Source organism: Populus alba, chromosome 8, assembly GCF_005239225.2.
Source record: "Populus alba chromosome 8, ASM523922v2, whole genome shotgun sequence".
Classification (NCBI taxonomy): domain Eukaryota; kingdom Viridiplantae; phylum Streptophyta; class Magnoliopsida; order Malpighiales; family Salicaceae; genus Populus; species Populus alba.
The window spans coordinates 1,189,336-1,207,250 of record NC_133291.1 but is presented as its reverse complement, the minus strand read 5'-3'; the positions used below and the strand labels follow the sequence as shown (position 1 = coordinate 1,207,250).

General features: G+C 34.6%; 4 protein-coding genes across 10 annotated transcripts in view; 1 reads left to right on the top strand and 3 right to left on the bottom strand.

Moving 5' to 3' along the window:
* Positions 1-3,335, top strand: LOC118030473 (IQ domain-containing protein IQM3). Of its 3 annotated transcripts, none has more exons than XM_073411128.1 (9): positions 1-572; positions 651-765; positions 886-951; positions 1,052-1,140; positions 1,604-1,691; positions 2,002-2,148; positions 2,236-2,328; positions 2,533-2,634; positions 2,771-2,910. In XM_073411128.1, exons 1-9 carry the CDS (start codon positions 406-408, stop codon positions 2,771-2,773), a joined length of 870 nt encoding a protein of 289 aa, XP_073267229.1. In that variant the 5' UTR covers positions 1-405; the 3' UTR covers positions 2,774-2,910. The 3 variants fall into 3 exon arrangements, with proteins under 3 accessions (XP_073267229.1, XP_034890484.1, XP_034890482.1); XM_035034593.2 differs by having other exon boundaries at positions 2-572; positions 2,827-3,001; XM_035034591.2 differs by having other exon boundaries at positions 28-572; positions 2,831-3,335.
* Positions 3,336-3,898: 563 nt separating this feature from the next.
* LOC118030472 (copper transport protein ATX1) lies at positions 3,899-5,603 on the bottom strand. Its single transcript, XM_035034590.2, has 3 exons — positions 5,443-5,603; positions 4,794-4,869; positions 3,899-4,259 (listed from the first exon to the last, which is right to left on the bottom strand). The coding sequence occupies exons 1-3, from the start codon at positions 5,449-5,451 to the stop codon at positions 4,087-4,089; spliced, it is 258 nt and encodes an 85-aa protein (XP_034890481.1). The 5' UTR covers positions 5,452-5,603; the 3' UTR covers positions 3,899-4,086.
* A 1,434-nt stretch (positions 5,604-7,037) lies between these two features.
* LOC118030466 (uncharacterized) overlaps positions 7,038-17,915 on the bottom strand; it is a 39,358-nt gene continuing 28,480 nt past the window's right edge. Inside the window, exons 1-9 of one of the 5 annotated variants that reach the window (XM_073411126.1) lie at positions 17,468-17,486; positions 10,975-11,113; positions 10,345-10,440; positions 9,783-10,271; positions 9,172-9,324; positions 8,522-8,617; positions 8,303-8,350; positions 7,762-8,192; positions 7,038-7,676 (exon numbers count right to left, since the gene is read on the bottom strand). In XM_073411126.1, the coding sequence (XP_073267227.1) occupies positions 7,068-7,676; positions 7,762-8,192; positions 8,303-8,350; positions 8,522-8,617; positions 9,172-9,324; positions 9,783-10,271; positions 10,345-10,432 (1,914 nt within the window). In that variant the 5' untranslated portion in view covers positions 10,433-10,440; positions 10,975-11,113; positions 17,468-17,486 and the 3' untranslated portion in view covers positions 7,038-7,067. Of the gene's footprint in view, positions 7,677-7,761; positions 8,193-8,302; positions 8,351-8,521; positions 8,618-9,171; positions 9,325-9,782; positions 10,272-10,344; positions 10,441-10,974; positions 11,416-17,467; positions 17,487-17,915 lie in introns of those variants that run through there. The other 4 variants (XM_073411125.1, XM_035034582.2, XM_073411127.1 and 1 more) reach the window with 4 other exon arrangements.
* LOC118030461 (uncharacterized) lies at positions 14,279-16,928 on the bottom strand. The gene is made up of 4 exons (XM_035034578.2): positions 16,826-16,928; positions 16,022-16,069; positions 15,499-15,938; positions 14,279-14,933 (listed from the first exon to the last, which is right to left on the bottom strand). The coding sequence occupies exons 1-4, from the start codon at positions 16,926-16,928 to the stop codon at positions 14,310-14,312; spliced, it is 1,215 nt and encodes a 404-aa protein (XP_034890469.2). The 3' UTR covers positions 14,279-14,309.

Here is a 17,915-nt window from a genome sequence, read left to right as displayed (position 1 = left end):
ATCTCTAAGATAATTTTTTATGATTTTATTTTCCATCCTTTTTTCGTACAAGGATATTTATAGAGGCAGCTAGGACTATCCCTCCCATCTTCAAGTGGAGAGGGGGAAAAAATCAATCAATTGAGGGAGGAAGCACTTTGACATTGCAATTTGCAGTGCCAGCTGACATGACTCCTGGTGGAAACAGTGTAGACCCACTTTCTTTCAAGTTTCCCCCAAAACGTGGTTCCTTTTCAGCGCATTAATGGCTCATTCAGGGCTAAAGACATAAGGTTTGTAAAGCAAACACAGTATATAGGCAGGGCTGATGTAGAAATTTTTTTTGAGGTGCTGAAGCAGAATATCGGCTATGATCCCTCGAAATCTCACTTTCTGGTGTTAATTTCTTGATCTACACAAATTGAAATGGCACTTTCTGTAGATCGCTATCGTTCTGGATTGACTGAAAAGGATCGTTCTGAAAGAAGCAAGAGATTTGAATCAACAGCAGCTGTGAAGTTGCAGAAAGTTTACAGGAGTTATCGTACCCGTCGCAGGTTAGCAGATTCTGCTGTGGTTGCTGAAGAGCTCTGGTACGTGCCCTTCATGTTCTTGTATAGATAATACAACATATGGAACTCTTTCTTTTCTAATCTGATGTGAATGTGAAGGTGGCGAGCTTTAGATTATGCAAGGCTCAATCACAGCACAGTTTCCTTCTTCAGTTTTGATAAACCTGAAACAGCAGCATCGCGGTGGAGTAGGATCAGCTTGAATGCTTCAAAGGTGTGTTGTTTAAGTTCTTGCTGCTTTAGAACACTGAATAAAGTATTGCTTAGTGTCAAGAACAAAATTCTGATGTAATAAGAAGACTGATATATCATGCAACTTTCCACTTTTTGACAGGTCGGAAAAGGTTTAGGCAAAGATGCCAAGGCACAAAAATTAGCTTTCCAGCATTGGATTGAAGCTGTAAGCCTATATTGGGCTGCAGCTGTTTGATTATGTTTGATCCTTTTCTTCTAGTACTAGTTTTGCTACTTCTTTTTTGTTTATATATGTTGTGATGTAGATTGATCCGAGGCATCGGTATGGCCATAATTTGAATTTGTACCATGAAGAGTGGTGTAAAACAGATGCATTGCAGCCATTTTTCTACTGGTACGAGTAGAGGTCTCAGCCAATTTGATCATCTTTTGATCTTTCTCAGTTAACACTTGGAAGACGGGGCATCACATTTGTTCCATACGTTTCTCTTCTATCCATGCTCTTAATTTTTTTGCATAGGTGCATTTGGCTTAGATGCAATGTGCCTCAAAAACATTAAAGGAAAAATAAAAAACCAGAACTTTGGAATCTAGTTCTTGCTACAGTGATTGCTAGATGGACTAGTATCTGTAAATGCCACTGAAAAGTTCGAAAGTCAGAATCTAATCCAGCTCTTTTCCTTCTCCACAAACTGCATGTGTAATTATGAAATATTGCCAAGGTTTTGAAGCACCATTTCGGTTGTGATCGGAAGCACAATGGGATCCCCACTTCCTGTTATGAGCATTCTGCATTGTTCAGGGAAATTTTGCTCTTTGCTGTTACTAAAATGCTGTATCTTTCTGCTTGGTTTCAGGCTGGATATTGGAGATGGTAAAGAAATTGATCTCAAAGACTGTCCAAGAACAAGACTTTGCCAAGAATGCATTCAGTATCTAGGACCGGTATGTTCCTGAGCATAGAAACTCAGAACTCATTATCAGAATGTTGTGTTTCCATAGCAATTCAGCTGTCTACTGCATTGCATACATCAGCTCATGATAAATTTGCATGATCAATTTAAGGATATCATGAAATGTATGTTGACATTTGCCATAGCCTTGTATTCAGAAAGTAGATTACCGCTTCAAATTACAGAAAAGAAAGAAAGAAGAAAAGCTTTGATCTCTATTAGAATTGAACCTTTTAATACTAGCAAAAACAAGCTTTCATGACTTGTTCTCACACACCTGTCACGATTTTCCCTGAAATAAGCAAGAGAGAGAACTGTATGAATACATCATTGCTGAAGGAACAGTGGTGCACAAACAAAATGGCAACCTCCTAGATACAAATCAAGGATTGGAAGGTTCAAAATGGATATTCGTGATGAGCACCTGCAGAAAACTATATGCTGGAGAGGTACGGATCATTCTGGACATTAGACCATTTAATTAGCAAATTTTCATCCATCTATACGACTAATAATGTCTTTTCTTAAACATTCAGAAAAAGAAAGGAGCATTTCATCACTCGAGCTTCCTTGCTGGAGGGACTACTCTGGCTGCTGGGAGACTAACAGCAGAAAATGGAAAGCTCAGGGTAAGAATGCCATGATCCATGTGAAGGTAGGTAGCATAGCTTATAGAAGGCAATTAAGCCTGGAATACTGAAACAAATGACTGCAGTATGAGAGAAATGTGCATCTTGGTTTGGGATTAAATAGAGAGTTGGAGAAAGGATAAGCGGTTGCTTTGACTATATGCATCTCTTGCTTCTGAATCTTAAATTTTCATTGTCTTTCAGTCTATATCAGCATATAGTGGGCATTACCGTCCAACTAACCAGAACCTTGGCGGCTTCTTGGCCTTCCTCGAAGAAAATGGGATCAACCTCAATGAAATTCGGGTACGCAACTCAATGCCATGATACTTCACAAACCTGCCACCCAATGTGCTGTTTTTGCATAAAAATATCTGGTTATGATGGAGCCTTTCCAGCTTTGGCCTATCTGGTTTTGCCAACTTCTATTCTTATTCTTTAGTAATCACTTGATATGGTGCTTCTACTTGGTCATTGTTCCATCTGGTATTGCTCTAGGCAGGTTCTTACACCAGAAGATAGTGAAAGCTGTGAATCAAGGGAATTGTCTCAAGACAGGAGTAAATTTGGTTGGTCAATGGATTCCAAGCCGTCTAAACTTCATGCTTCGAGTAAAATTAACAATTACCAACCTTCTGAATCATCCATGTCTTCACAAGCCACAAGAACATGCAGTTACAAGAGGATGTTGTCGGCCAATATCCAGAACACAAAAGCAAATGTACCAAAGAAGGCAATATTGCAGAGGATCAAATCCAAGAACGAAGCTAGCTCATACCAATTAGGGCACCAACTGTCTTTGAAATGGTCAACTGGAGCTGGTCCGAGAATCGGGTGTGTTGCAGACTATCCTCTGAAACTAAGGGAGCAAGCTCTCACGTTTGTTTACCTCTCACCCAGTGCTGATCTGCGCAAGCCATCTGCTTCTGAACTTCCAGGTTGTCTCCCCTCTATAATAGATCTTTGTAGGATGATGTAACAGAGATTCATCAACCATCTTTTCAAAAGCCGGCATTCCCTATGACTTCGCTTTCTATTCCTGTAATCCCTTTGTTGTTGAAGTTAGAACTGAAGTCATTGCTGAATGCTGATGAGCTATGGTTAATGTTATAATGTCCTCGCTTTCTTTTCATCAAATAAATTATTGTCAAGAAGCAGAGTAGACGTTGCATCATCAAATACCGTCCCATCTGCATTCCTTTCCGCGTTCATTAGATGGAGTATCAGTCAAATTTTCACTTCTTGCAGCCTCATAAGAGACATCTCCAAGCTATCCCGTGGGGTAGGTGTGTGCGTCCGCATCTGGGTGAGGACACGTTAATTATTTTCGCACAAACAGCCCTACCCTCATACTTGATTAGTATATGTCAAGCTTTTGAACAGACTGTATTATCTTTTAACACGAAATCTATGGTTTGATACAATGATGGAGAACACAAGTTGCAACAAAACTGAAATTGAAATCCCAGACACTGAAAGTGGTTCAAAGGCCTGAGAAATCATATCTATATAACGCGCCAAGAACTTGATGATCTATATCTTCGAGGAGTGTCATGAATTACGCGATCAATAGAGCAAGACAACAAGATGAGATTTTCTGTATCATATCCTTATGAATGTACCCCAGAAATTATTATAGCTTACATCCAAGTACAAGCGAGCTGGATATCGACAATCCACATTATAATCATAGTAAGTTCAATAAACTATTACCTAATAAAACAAACTTTCACAAAGTAAATGCTGGTATCAGCAACATTATGCAGCAGCCAAAGTTTCTGCAGGCTTAGCAGGTTCAGCTGGTGCTTCTGCTTCCCAAAAGGTAGTCTTCTTCCCGGTCTTAGAGACAGTCTGAAGAACAGCATCTGGCTGCACATTTCCTTTCACTGTGACTTTTTGCTCCTTCAAATCAATGTCATATGATTCCACACCTGAAAAATGTTCCAGGAGAGACACAAGATATTATTATCTATTACAACAACAATGATGAACTGAGGGCCTCAGCTACATCTGAAAATAATACTTGCCAGTGGAATTTCCGACCAGATTAGATAACAATCCAAACCATTTCATTGTTTTCTCTTTTTTCATAGATGAAGAGTAACGGTGTGAAAATTGCTTTGTAACGCACAGTAAGAAGATAAAAGTAAATTTCACTTCTTCACAAAATGCAAATGCTTCAAAACCTCACCATACCAGCTAATCTGCTTGCAAAGATGCAAAATTCTATAACCAATCTCGCCCCAGTTCATTATCAAATAGACCACGAAAAGGATTTACACCTTGCCCAAAAATTCCTGAAATAGAACCTTAGCAGCATGCTTCCAGGAGCTAAGATTGAAAACTCAATAAATCCAATCTAAAATGTTTTGTCCATGTCAATTTTGTGCGTGTTGAGCGAGAAAGACAGCACAATCAGCAAAGTTCCAGAGACTAAAAGATCAATTGCAAGGACAGAAACAAACCTTCCATTTTTCCCAAAACCCTTTTCACAGCCCCAACACAACCTCCACATGACATGCCAACCTTGAGGACAACAGTCTGCAATTTAACAAATTGAAAACCATTAGACATGCAAAAATCAGCAATAACCACAATGTAATGTCATCAAATAAAAAAACGGGCAGGCAGTAAAGCAAATAAAATCTCCAAAAACAGGTTAAAACATCAGTTAACATGTAACCCTAAAAAAATTTCTAACTCACAACAGTAACGCAAAGAAAGAAGTCAACCTTCGTATCGCCTTTATCCTACAATTTCCATTCAACTAAAACCAGACATATTCTAGGTTCCTAGACAACAAAGCAGCAATCTTTTTCCCTCAAGATTAAATTTTACAACTTCAACAACTTGCTTTAAACTACAAATTCAGGCTTAACTAAACAAATTACATCAAAAGCTCCCTAAGATCCCCAAACAAAATAAAAATTAACAAAAACCCAGAAATCCCAGAAAAGATTTGAACTTGAAATCCAACATATCCACCCAAATTCAGCCAAAATTCATAGACATCCCAAAACAAGTCAAAACAACAGGAACATAGTATTAACAAACAATAAAAATACAAACTTTGCCCCAAAAAAAGAAGAATCAAGAAATGAAGATTTAGGGTACCTGAGACATGGTTATTACGTTGTTGTTACGGAACAGAACAAGAAACACGGAATCAAGAAGACAGAGAGAAGACTTTGAGTTTGGTGTTGATTATATGAGCTGATGTTCTCTGTATCCCTCAAGGTGGTGAATTTATAGACTTTTTTATGCGTGTGAATGTGATGATAAGTTTTGTGTGGGTCCCAGATCTTGTTAGCTATGACTTCCTGTTTTGTTAAGTTTTCTTTCTCTCTCTCTCTCTCTCTCTCTTTATTTCCTTTGAAAATTCTTTTGAGTTTTCGATTTCAATGTTATTTTTTCAGTTAAGAGCTGTTTTTTTAGGTTAGTTATAAGTTTTTCATGCGTCAATTATTCTTTTTATTATATATAATATTTTAAAAAATAATTACAACCACATTCCTAAACTTTAAATCCAATAAAAAATATTTATTTAGGATTTATAATCTTTTTTTATATAAATTCACTCAGTTAAGATCATCTATTTATATTTTAATATTAAATTTTTCTTAGAAAATAGATTATTAAGATCTATTCATCGTTTTAACCAGTTCCATATCTCGATTTGAGAATTTCCAGCATATCAAAAGAAAAATCTACATCCTAACATATCAATCCTAAAATGGAGGGATATTTGTGCTGGTACCACTTACCCTGACCGAGCTTCAAGAAAGAAAGGAAAAAAAGAACAAATAAATAGAAATTTAAAACTTTTAAAAGAAGCCATGCCTTTTTGTGGGGTATCCATGGATTCTTTTTCAAGCCATGGCAGTACAAACTTTTGACCACCAAGAGAGTTAGTACACAGCAGCCTGGTTGCAGTGTCAGAACCCCATTACCAGATGCCATTCAAGTCTTCTAGAGATGTTCAATCTTGAGGGCCTCTTCTATTTTTTGCAATTTGGTTTTCACTTTTCTATGCCAGACATGGAGTTTGAGTCTTATTTGTGCATTGAAATGGTAAAAACTAAATTTCAATCTTCCTTCTAGTATTCCATATATATATATATATATATATAATGTATTAATAATATATTCCTTTCCTTGCATCCATAAATAACGATATAAGTAACGAGCTAACTCGCTAATCACGATAAAACCTTCATCCTCTAGTTAATTAAACATTTGTTGACTTGAAAATTGCGTAGGATCTTCCGTCAGGCATTAGTTAATTAATGAGCAGACGTGTCCTCCATCATCTACATTGCTCAATCGATGAGTTGACTACGTAACTCAGTACAGATCCAGGGAGAGAGAGGGAGGGGGGAAAACAGAGAATACAGTAAAATATGAGAGGTTGTAACTTGTAAGTATCGTCAAAATCCTCAAAAGAAATGTGTTTGGTTATTCTATAAATCATGACTACATTGAATAACAAAAGATGGAATTAAGAACAGAGATGGGCGTGTCTGAATATACATGACCTCATCTTCATTGTTTGACAGGTCATTTTCATAATTTTTTTAAAGTATTTTTTTTGTTTGAAAATATATTAAAAGTTTATATAAGTATAAATCATCCACTTAAAATCTAAATTAAAAAAATAATTTTAATAATAACTTAGGCTAAAACACGCAAGAGATAAAAGGATCTAAATCTTACACGAAGAATCACATACATTTCATTAATCAGTACCAACGTTTCAATTTTTTGTTGAAGATTCCCGGTCCATATGTGGATACAAAAATCTCCACTAGGAGGGGAAATTGCAACATCATGAAAAAAGTTACAGGGATACATGCGACCAAGACAATCGGAATTATAATTTGCAATTTCCCATCCACAATAATCATAAGAGCAGCACAGAAGGTTACCATCATGGTTGCAATGGAGAAGAAAAGCGTGGAAAGGCCGATGATTAACTTGGTGGGTAAGGATTTAAGGAAATCTTCCTCTGCGTATCGCGACGTAAGAATTCCTAAGAACATCAACACTGATGTTGATGAAGAAAAGAGAGAGATTGCATCCGATACTATAAAAACTGTAAAAGATTCCTTGTCTTTAAAAATCGGATAGCCGCTCTCTTGAACGTAGCCGCCGGGAACAGTGAATGCAGCAGTAAACATAATTGTAATGATGAGAGCACCCACAACAGTGCATGAAGTTGCTGTTGCTTTCATCCATTCCTCTCCTTTCACTAACAGGTCCTTATGGTCACTTGTGAATAATTCCCTGGCTATCTGACCCTTTACATTAGCAAAATCCTTGTCTGTAGGGTTTATAATACTCTCCACTTCCTGCATTAAGGATTTTTTTTATTTCTCAACGTTCTATCAATCTTGTTTGTTTTTAAGAAAAAGAAGTTAAGTTTGGAAAGCTCACCTTGTACCATTGTAGTTCTCTTTGCATCTGAAGAGCTGCACCAGAGATCCGAGATAGTTGAGAAGGAGGAGACAGTTTTGCTGCCAAATGCAACATTGTATTTCCTGAGCTATCTATAAGGGAAACAAATCCTGATCTGGTTGCTTCCAGTCCATAGAAAAGGCTGACCACCTTTTCTTGTCGATTTGCAATGGAGGACATAAATAGGGTTCTTGAGTTGTCATCTGTACAGATCATTACATGAGGACAAGCTTTGATCATCTCCATGATAAACTCAACGGTGCCATTCTTTACCGCACTGTGGAATGCTGGATGCACAGCTGCCTTGAGCTGTTCCTCGTAATCCAGACAAGATATATGCTCACACATACACCGTAGGATTTTATCCGAATAAATGTGGATCTTCTTTAAATCATAAATCTGCTTGATTCCTAGATCAACAATATTTAAATAGTGATAAAATAAAACCATGAAAATGGTGATAGAAATTAAGAGAAGTGGGATATAGACGAGTGGATATACATATATATACATCGCTTACCTAAGAATGTGAAGAGATTTTCTGCAAACACACGCAATTGACTTAACACTGAAAAGTTAGGGAAAAAAACACAGAATAATTATCACAAGTAAAATATATGTATGCTAATCAAATTTATATGTATTAAATTATGATTGTAATGATAATTGCTCCAATAACAAAAAGACACAGATCTGTTCACAGGAGAGTGGACAAAAACACACAGATCTGTGCAAATACCTTGAAGGACAATGTTCTTCGACTCCCTTAGTCTCTGAGCAGGCACATAGATACGAACCGTAGCATTAGTTGCAACTATTGGTTTTGACCAAATACCTGCCATGTTCTTAGAATTAAGTCAGTTTTTAATAATTCGACTTTATAAAAAAATATTTATTATTTTATTATCATAATTGAATTTTTCTTATAGACAATTTATATAAAAAAATTTCAGATTGGTTGCTGTCATGATAAGTAATAGTTATTTTTATATTAGAAATAACTTTTTATTATTTTTTATCTTGATGAAAATAACTTAAAAGTAATTCCTTTGAAGAATAAATTTAGTATAAGTTGAAATTCATAAGTTAAAATTCCAAACTTTTGATTACATCGAAGTTTTCACTCAGTTTTTTAACCAATTTTAAATTATATATATTTTTAACTATATGAATCAAAAGTTTTAAAAAACAAAGAACCCATGTGCATGGATGCATGTGTAATGTGTTTACTTTCTTTCTTTCTCTGTTTTTCTTTCTTTCAAACATGTATATAAATTGCTGTGAGATAGCTTCTAAGAACACATAAAATATTATACGGACGTTAAATAGATTTCTGAGAGAAAATGAAGAGAAAAGCAAGGAGTAAAAATTGAAGAAAAAGATACTAACATGAACAGATGAATTGCTGCCAAAACGCAGGTTGACTTGCGCTTGGAAATATTTGAGGTGAGGTAGACAAACGAATCAAAGCATTCGACTTCAGAACATCATCCGTTTTAGTAGCCATATGTGGGAAGCGATGCAGAAAATCAAACACAATATCTGGCGTTGCAATATTCAAAAGAAACAGCACAAGAAGGAACAAGAAGAGATGAGGTTTAATTTAGTGCTAATTTTGAAATGTTAACAAATTAATTTAAAAGTCATTTTGTTTCATATGAAGCCATCTGAAATCAAGCTCTCTCTCATTTTTGTTTATGAATAGCTAATTTCTATGTACCATCAAGTGTAAATTTCTCACACAAAAAGTGGATAATCCCTCAATAACTAACGTGAAGTCTCTCACATTTGCTTGCATGGGAAAATCTATTATAAGAAGAAACGAAAAAAAAGGAGGAATTAAGAGTAAATTACAAGCTAGTCCCTATAGTTTAGAGATATTAGCCAATCAGTCCCTTTAGTGTAAAACATTATTCAAGAAAGGGAAGACTTACGAACAGAGCATGAATAAAAAAGAGAAAAAGAATGACGATAATTAATTAAGGGGCAAAGTCTCTCACCGAGCATTTGAGCACCAATAGCACATTGTAGGAAATAAGATCCATGGTGGCCATTGCCTTGACAAAGAAATTCAAATGGAGTGACAGAGTATAGATAAAGAGCCATATCCTTACAGTTGCTTATACATGCCTGAACCAGCGGGATCTTTTTTTGTGCATTTACAAAGGTAACCAAGTGTTTGTTCTTTCTCACCAAACATTCTGCCATCTTTCTTTTTCCAACAAAGGCAGCACTAGAAAGACCGGTGTTGCCTTGATGATCTTGTATTTCCAATTCTTCTACTGACATCAACTTCACCAACTCCTCCACAACTCTCAGATGTCCAGAAAAAGCTGCTACATGAAGGGCTGTTCCGCCATAGGGTTTGATCATGGCCTTTCTTGCATTTGGGTAATGGCTAAGATAGGTTTTTATGGCATCCCAGTCTCCATTATGGGCATACTTGTACAAGGTTAGCAAGGGACCATTCATTTCATTGCTCACCGCTCCTGCCAAGGTTACCATCAAGAGGTCGAAGTGGTTGGAAATCTAACAGAGGAAGAGAATGAGGTCATGGCTTACCTGAACCTTGTGACGACTCTGCTTCAACAAATTGGTCTTCGTGGCTTGGTGAATGTTGTTGTTGTTGCAAATTGTTTGTCGTAGTCATGTTAGAATCTGTGTACAATGTGAGGGTAAGGATCAGAAAAACCAGCGATGCCAAGATCTACCGAACCAATGGCAAACCATAAGCAAACCATCAATTTTCTTGGTTCTTAAGATTAAGAAAAATAATAATATTAATTGATGGCAAACCATGAGCGGAGCTGCTCTACACCTTAAAAAAACAGTAATATCTGCCCTAACTTTTTCAGTACAAAATTGACGGGTTACATAACTGGATCTCGTTAGAGTGTATTTCATGATGTAGTTCTGGAAGTTCTTTTCTACCGATGAAGCATGAAAATGGTGTTTTTGCGTACTATTACATCATTCTCAATAAATAAGTAAATAACTGATGCAATGATATTTCCATTATTTCAAAGTGGTAAGATCTTCATGCTATGCAGATCTTCTTTAGGGCTTCGAATTTGCTTCATGCAACTCACTGCATCATTAAAGAGTGGGGAAAAAATGGAAAGCCAGGAACCAAGATATCATCGGAAGAAAGCCAGAGAACAGAGCAACAACAAGACCCAATGAAATACTTACATGGTGTGGTAGCAGTTCACACAGAGCCACTTATAATCCCCTTACTTCTCTCTCCCAAGCTTGACCAGACTGCTGAGAATGTCTGGGTGATGACAAAAACTTGAGAGAAGGTATGCTTTTGTTCTTGCTATGGTGCTCCCTACAGTTCGAAACAAAGACTATCAACTGTCCAGCACTCTCAGCCTTTCATTTCATCTCATTGGCATCCATAAACGCCCTACCTCGTAATTCAACATTCAGGTCAAAGGGCATCTGCGGATGGGTGACAACTGGATATGCGATCCGCTAAAATATTAAATTATTATAAATGCCCCAGGTTTGATTGAATATAGTTAAATTAACTATGAAGTTATATATATGTAATTAGGATTGATTTCATGTACTATATAGAAAAAATAAAATTATTTGCAAATAAGGTCCAATCAACTTTGCTGCCAAATGAAGCATTGTATCTCGTGAGCTATCCACAAAGGTAAAGAACGAATCATGCTCTGATTGCTTCAAGTCCATACAAAAGGCTGAACACTTTTTCTTGCCGACACGGTACTGAGGACACAAATAGGTTTATTGACTTTGCATCGACACTAATCATTGCATGACGACAAGCTCTAATCACATGGACATCTGCCCCTTTGTGTTCCTCACACATACACCGTCTAATTTTATCCGAATTAAATATGGATCTTCTATATGATATACTATACATGTTCTAATGTAGAAATAATATAATTGTCAATTTTATCATAGTGCAGCGGTGATAAAATTATAAATTTTGTTTTTCTATATATCTAATTCTTCAACTCAATTTTAAAATAAAAATTTATTTATTTATTATTTTTTTAATTTTTAATTCAAAAGAAAAGAAAAAAATCGCTAGATTCTAGTATTAAAGAAAACAAATTAATGTTCACATCAATTCCAGCTATTAAAATGATTCATCTTGGTATCCAAGGGTTTTATTTGGTTAAGAAAGTTCCACTCAGATCTTTTTGTATCTTAAAATTGCCAAATTTGGTTTTAAATTGATTTTGATTTTCTTTTGTGAGTTTTTTTCTAAAATGTTTTGGGTAAAAAAAAAAACATAGAACTTATTCTCCTAGCTGAAATCTAGATAATTTCATACAATATTTCATCTATTCCACCAATTTTTTAAAAAACATTAAGGGCCTTACGCGTAGATCTACTCTTGCAAACTAGTGCTCTAACCCTTTCCTGATAGGTCAAATAACTAGCTTAGCTTACTAGACCCAACAATATTAGAATGATTTTTTTAATTAATATTTTTTATATATTTTTAATTGATTTTTAAATTTATATTTTAATTAACACAATTCTCTATGATTTTGTTGGCTTATTTAACCTTTTTTTAGTGGCAATTACTTTTTAATTATATTATATGTATTTAAGTTTTAAGAGATTAATATGATTCATTTATATTTCTTTTTCATTTTATATAAATTAAATATATTTTTAAAAATAAAATATTTATTTTGGAATAATATTTCTAATATGTGCAGCCATTCATATATATTTTTTCCTTTTTTTTTATTCGATTAATTTTATACATATCGGCTTCTATTATCATTTGATTTAATAAAAAAAAATAAAATCAGCAATAAAAAAGATGAGGTTTTAGTGTATTTGAGCACCAATTTCCAAGAGATGTGGAATTAAAGAAAGGGAAGGCTTATGAACAAAACATGAAAAAGAAGTAATACTTGCTCTAACCTTAGTTAATGGCAAAAACACAAGCAAACATAAACGCAACTGCTCGACGACTAATAGGCCTTAAAAAAAAGCAATACTCGCTCTAACCTTTTCAATACAAGATTGATGGGTTACTTGGATCATGTTAGAGTGCATTTCATAACGTGGTTTCGGAAGTATTTTTCTATCGATACCGTATGAAAGATCCATCATAGAATGCTTTAGCAAGAGCACTTCAAATTTCACGAGCAGTGCAAAAATACCTCTACATAATCTCTAAGGTCATTGATGTGAGTATCCAGTCTTTAATTTTTTGATTTTCAGCATACCACTTGGAGTAAGAAGGATCTTTTGTATCAGGTTGAGATGAATCGCCAATAATATAATCGAGTTTCTCACGACCAACAATTTGTATTTCAATGATTTGGAATCATAATTGGTTTCAGTGAGTATTATACAAGAGCATTGAAACTGGACATGTATAATAGGAGAAGATGATTTGGTAATCATTGTATTGAGAGGTAATTTGATTCAATGGGTTTGTAAGGATTCTTAGAAAACCCGCTTACTATACAGAATAAAGGAATCTATTTCATGTTATTCATTCTTTATAGTCTATTGTACAGGTTTATCTCCTGAAAAATAGGAGATAAATATTGTAAGTGATAGACATGGAATATAATTGAACAACTAAGAGTTCTAATCACAACTCTATAGGAGATAATTACAATCCATTAGAATTTGCTACAATTAGATGAGGTTCCAATATATAATTTATATTATTTTTTAATATTTTTTTTTGATAAAAATCAAAGTTTTTTTTTTTATAAAATAAGAGAGCAGTTTTTATTAAGAAAACTGTAAAAAGCCATGACATCATGCATGTGTTTTTGGCCAAGCAAAACGCTAGTCCCAACAATGTTTATTTTTGTATTTCAAGAGCGCTTTTGAAAATATTAAATTTTTATTATTTTTTTTATTTGCTTCAAATTAATATATTTTTTAGTGTTTTTAGATAAAAAACACTTTGAAAAATAATCCTAACCACACTTTCAAATAATTAATGAGCCTTCAAAATTAATAATAATAATAATAATAGAAATAAAAGGGTTAAAATTTAAGTTATGGCAACCATCAGGATGCAATAAATGCGAAAACCACTCCTTTCGGTGGAGCAGCTCTTCATGTAAAGACTTTCGCCCAAAATGTAGAAAAGACTGCAGTATTAATGTCACCCAAAGACTTGGAAATAGAAGATAATTGTGGTTGCGCAGCTATGGAAGGAATCACATAGATGGCCACATGCATGATCAGAGAGAGCGAAGGAATTGGTTAACCTTCCATTTGTAGAAAAACACTCAGAAGAAACTACAGCACACAGAGTCTCTTGTTTATTCATCACAAACAGCAGGCTTATATAGCCTTTTACATGGAAATGCAGCAGTCACAATAACAACCCACGCGCTATACATACTCTAAACAGACTAAGAGGAACAGAAAACAACTAGCCCCATAAGAATAGGACTTCCTAACAGAATTGTAGAACAGAAAACAGCTTATCCCGGGGAAATAGGAATTGCTAATCAGATTGGGTCAATAAACTGTTAACCTCTAACAGTTTATCACCATTAATCAGTTGAAGATTTTGACCAGCGTTTCATTTTTCTGTCGAAGATTCCTGGTCCATATGTGGATACAAAAATCTCCACTAGCAGTGGAAATTGCAGCCACATGAACAAAGTTACAGGGATAGAAGCCAGCAGTACAATTGGAATTATAACTTGCAATCTCCCATGCAACATGATTATAAGAGCAGCACAGAAGGTTACCATCATGCCTGCAATAGAGAAGAAAAGCATGGAAAGGCCGATGATTAACTTAGTGGGCAAGGATTTAAGGAAATCTTCCTCTGCGTATCGCGACGTAAGAATCCCTAAGAACATCAACACTGATGTTGATGAAGAAAAGAGAGAGACTGCATCAGCTACTATAAAAACTGTAAAAGATTTCTTGTCTTTAAAAATCGGATAGCCGGTCTCTTGAACGTTGCCGCCGGGAACAGTAAATGCAGCAGTAAACATAATTGTAATGATGAGAGCACCCACAACTGTACAAGAAGTTGCTGCTTCTTTCATCCATTGCTCTCCTTTCACTACCAAGTCCTTATGGTCAGACGTAAATAATTCCCTGGCTGTCTGATCGTTCCCATTACGATCATCCTTGTCTGTAGGATTCATAATGCTTTCCACTTCCTGCATCAAGATTTTTGAATTCGAGTGGAATTATTTCTTTCTGGATAACAATGCATGAAAATGTGTAAATGGGTAGCCTAAATTCAAATCAATCAGGTCTTAATCAGTTCTAAAATATGTTCGATCAAGATTCTAAAAAAGATGCAATAAAGTAATATTTCTAAAACTTTTTAAAAAATTAAAAAAAAATCTCAAAACTTTTAAATTAATTCTCCTTCTCAAAAGATGAAAAAAAATTTGTTCTCATGCCTACATCAAATCCTAAATAGTGTTCCAAGCATATTTTCAAATAAAATTACATCTTTCTCATTATTTAAAAAATAAAACAAATAAATATTGTAATCAATTTATGATCATCCATTAAAATTTGACTAAAATATCAAAAAAAAATTACCAATATTTTTTTAGGGTATAAAGTATATTATCAAGTATTAAAAATATAAGATGTAAAATAAATATAATTCTAAGATTCCGACTCACACTTACACTGTAGAATTTATCTGAATAAATGTGGATCTTACAATGCTCATTTTTTTTTTTAAGATGTTGTGTGTAGAAAGCTCACCTTGTACCATTGTAGCTCTCGCTGCATCTGGAGAGCTGCACCAGAGATCCGAGCTAGTTGAGAAGGAGGTGATAGTTTTGCTGCCAAATGTAGCATTGTATTTCCTGAGCTATCTAAGGCGGAAACAAATCCTACTCTCTCTGCTCCCAGTCCATAGAAAAGGCTGAACACTTTTTCTTGCCGGTTTGCAATCGAGGACATAATTAGGTGCCTTGAGTTTCTGCCATCTACACTAATCATTAAATGAGGACAAGCTTTAATCATCTCAGTAATAAATTCAACCATGCCATTCTTTACAGCATTGTGGAATGCTCCATATACATGTACATCTGCGTTGTTGTATTCCTCATAACCCAGAGTTAATATATGCGCACACATACACCGTAGAATTTGATCTGAATAAAAGTGGATCTTCTTCAAATCGTATATTTGCTTGATTCCTGGATCAACCATTAAAGAGTGATCAGATAAAACCATGATAATGATGATAGAAATTAAGCCATGTCAGATATATTTTGCTTACCTAAGAATGCGAGGAGATTTATTGCAAACCCACGCAATTTGCTTGACACTGAAAAGTTGGACAAAAACAAATTAGAGAAATTATCACAAGCAGCATATATAAACAAAAAAGTTTATATTTTTGGAAAATAGAAATAAATAAATCAAGCCCAATTGGACTTGTATACATATGTCCTGTGCTTGCCATACCCCTTTAAATAGAAATAAATAGTTTTTTTTCAACAATAAAAAGAAGCACGCAAAGTCATAGTTTTTTTTCAGAATTTTGGAACAAGCTCTGTATTGAGTATGAACAAAGCTTCAAATTCCCGTGTAGAGAAACATGGGTTAATAAAGATAGAATTGCTCACCTGCAAGAAACAATATTATGTAAAATCTCGGAACAGTAAGCAATCGGAAGCTAGGCTTTGATGAATTGGATAATTTCCTTTGAAATCCAAGGACAAGGTGTAGAAAACCATATGATGAAAGGATGTACTCGTGTGGTAAAACTAGCATGAAGCATGTGGTCACGACCATTCTATGAAGAGATTGTTCATCCCCATTTGAACACTCAAGTTACAAAAAAAGGCACATGCACGGTTGAAACTGTCAGTGGGAGATTTTTCCATTTCAACTAAAGGCTCAAAGAGATTTTGCCAATTGTTGGAAGCAGGGCCAGGTATTTTTCATAGCTGAACAGCTAGGAATTTAGGGAGTAATTTTACTTGCGACCCCAATAGAGGAAAAGTGAGAACAAAAGGAGGTATTTGTCAGCTCCTTTAAAGGAGAGGGAACAAAAACAGAGAGAGATTTGTGCAAGTACCTTGGAGGATAATGTTCTTCGACTCACTGAGGCTTTGATGAGGCATATTAATACGAACATTGTCATCAGTTGTAGCAATTGATTGCATGGGAATACCTGCCATGATTTTAGAATCAAGTCAATCTTAGTGAATATAACTTCAAGTTTGCCTATCCTAACTCTTAAAAAAATGCTTTTTTTTAACATGAATCATAATTTAAAAAGTTGTTTTTTTTATAGATCATTTATATATATAAAAAAATAAGTTCAAATAACTTTATTTTAGAAATATGTTTGATAAAAATAATTTAAAGTAATTCTTTTAAAGAATAGATATATTATAAGTTGAAACCCAGCAATTAAAGTTTAATTTTTTCCTGAACTTTAGATGACATTAAAATTTTGATTCAGTTTTGTAATAAATTTTGATTTAAACCAAAAATTATTTTTAACTAAATATATTTACAATTTTTCTACGGGTCAAAAATTAAAAAATAACTCCTATCAATTTACAAAAATTATATCAAATAGAACCTTCCGCTTTTCTTTCTTTGTGACGGTGTGATGATCTCCAAAAACATACAGAACATTATACGTAAAAAAGAGTGGCAGACGAAATGAAGAGAAATGGGAGGAGGAAAAATCGAAGGAAGAGATACTAACATGAATAGATCCATTGCTGCCAAAATGCAAGTCGACTTGCACTTGGGAATAATTGAGGCATGTTAGACAAACGAAACAAAGCGTTCGTCTCCAGAACCTCATCCGTTGTAGTAGCAAAATGTGGGTAGCGATGGAGAAAATCGAAAGCAATATCTGGTATTGCAATAGCAAAAAGAAACAGCATAAGCAGCAACAAGAAAGATGAGGTTTTAGTGTTTTGAAATGTTAATAAATTACAAGTCATTCTGTTTCGTATCAATTTAGTATTGCATTAATTTCCCATCTTACCTGATTTTCCTTCCCTTTTCTATTATTTAAAAAGAAGAAGAAGAAATAATTAATTAAAAAATCACATGAAATTGACAAAATGATTTGAAGTTAAAAACAAAAGGATTATTCATATATTTCTTAAAAACATATTAATGAATTATTTTTATTAAATTACGGG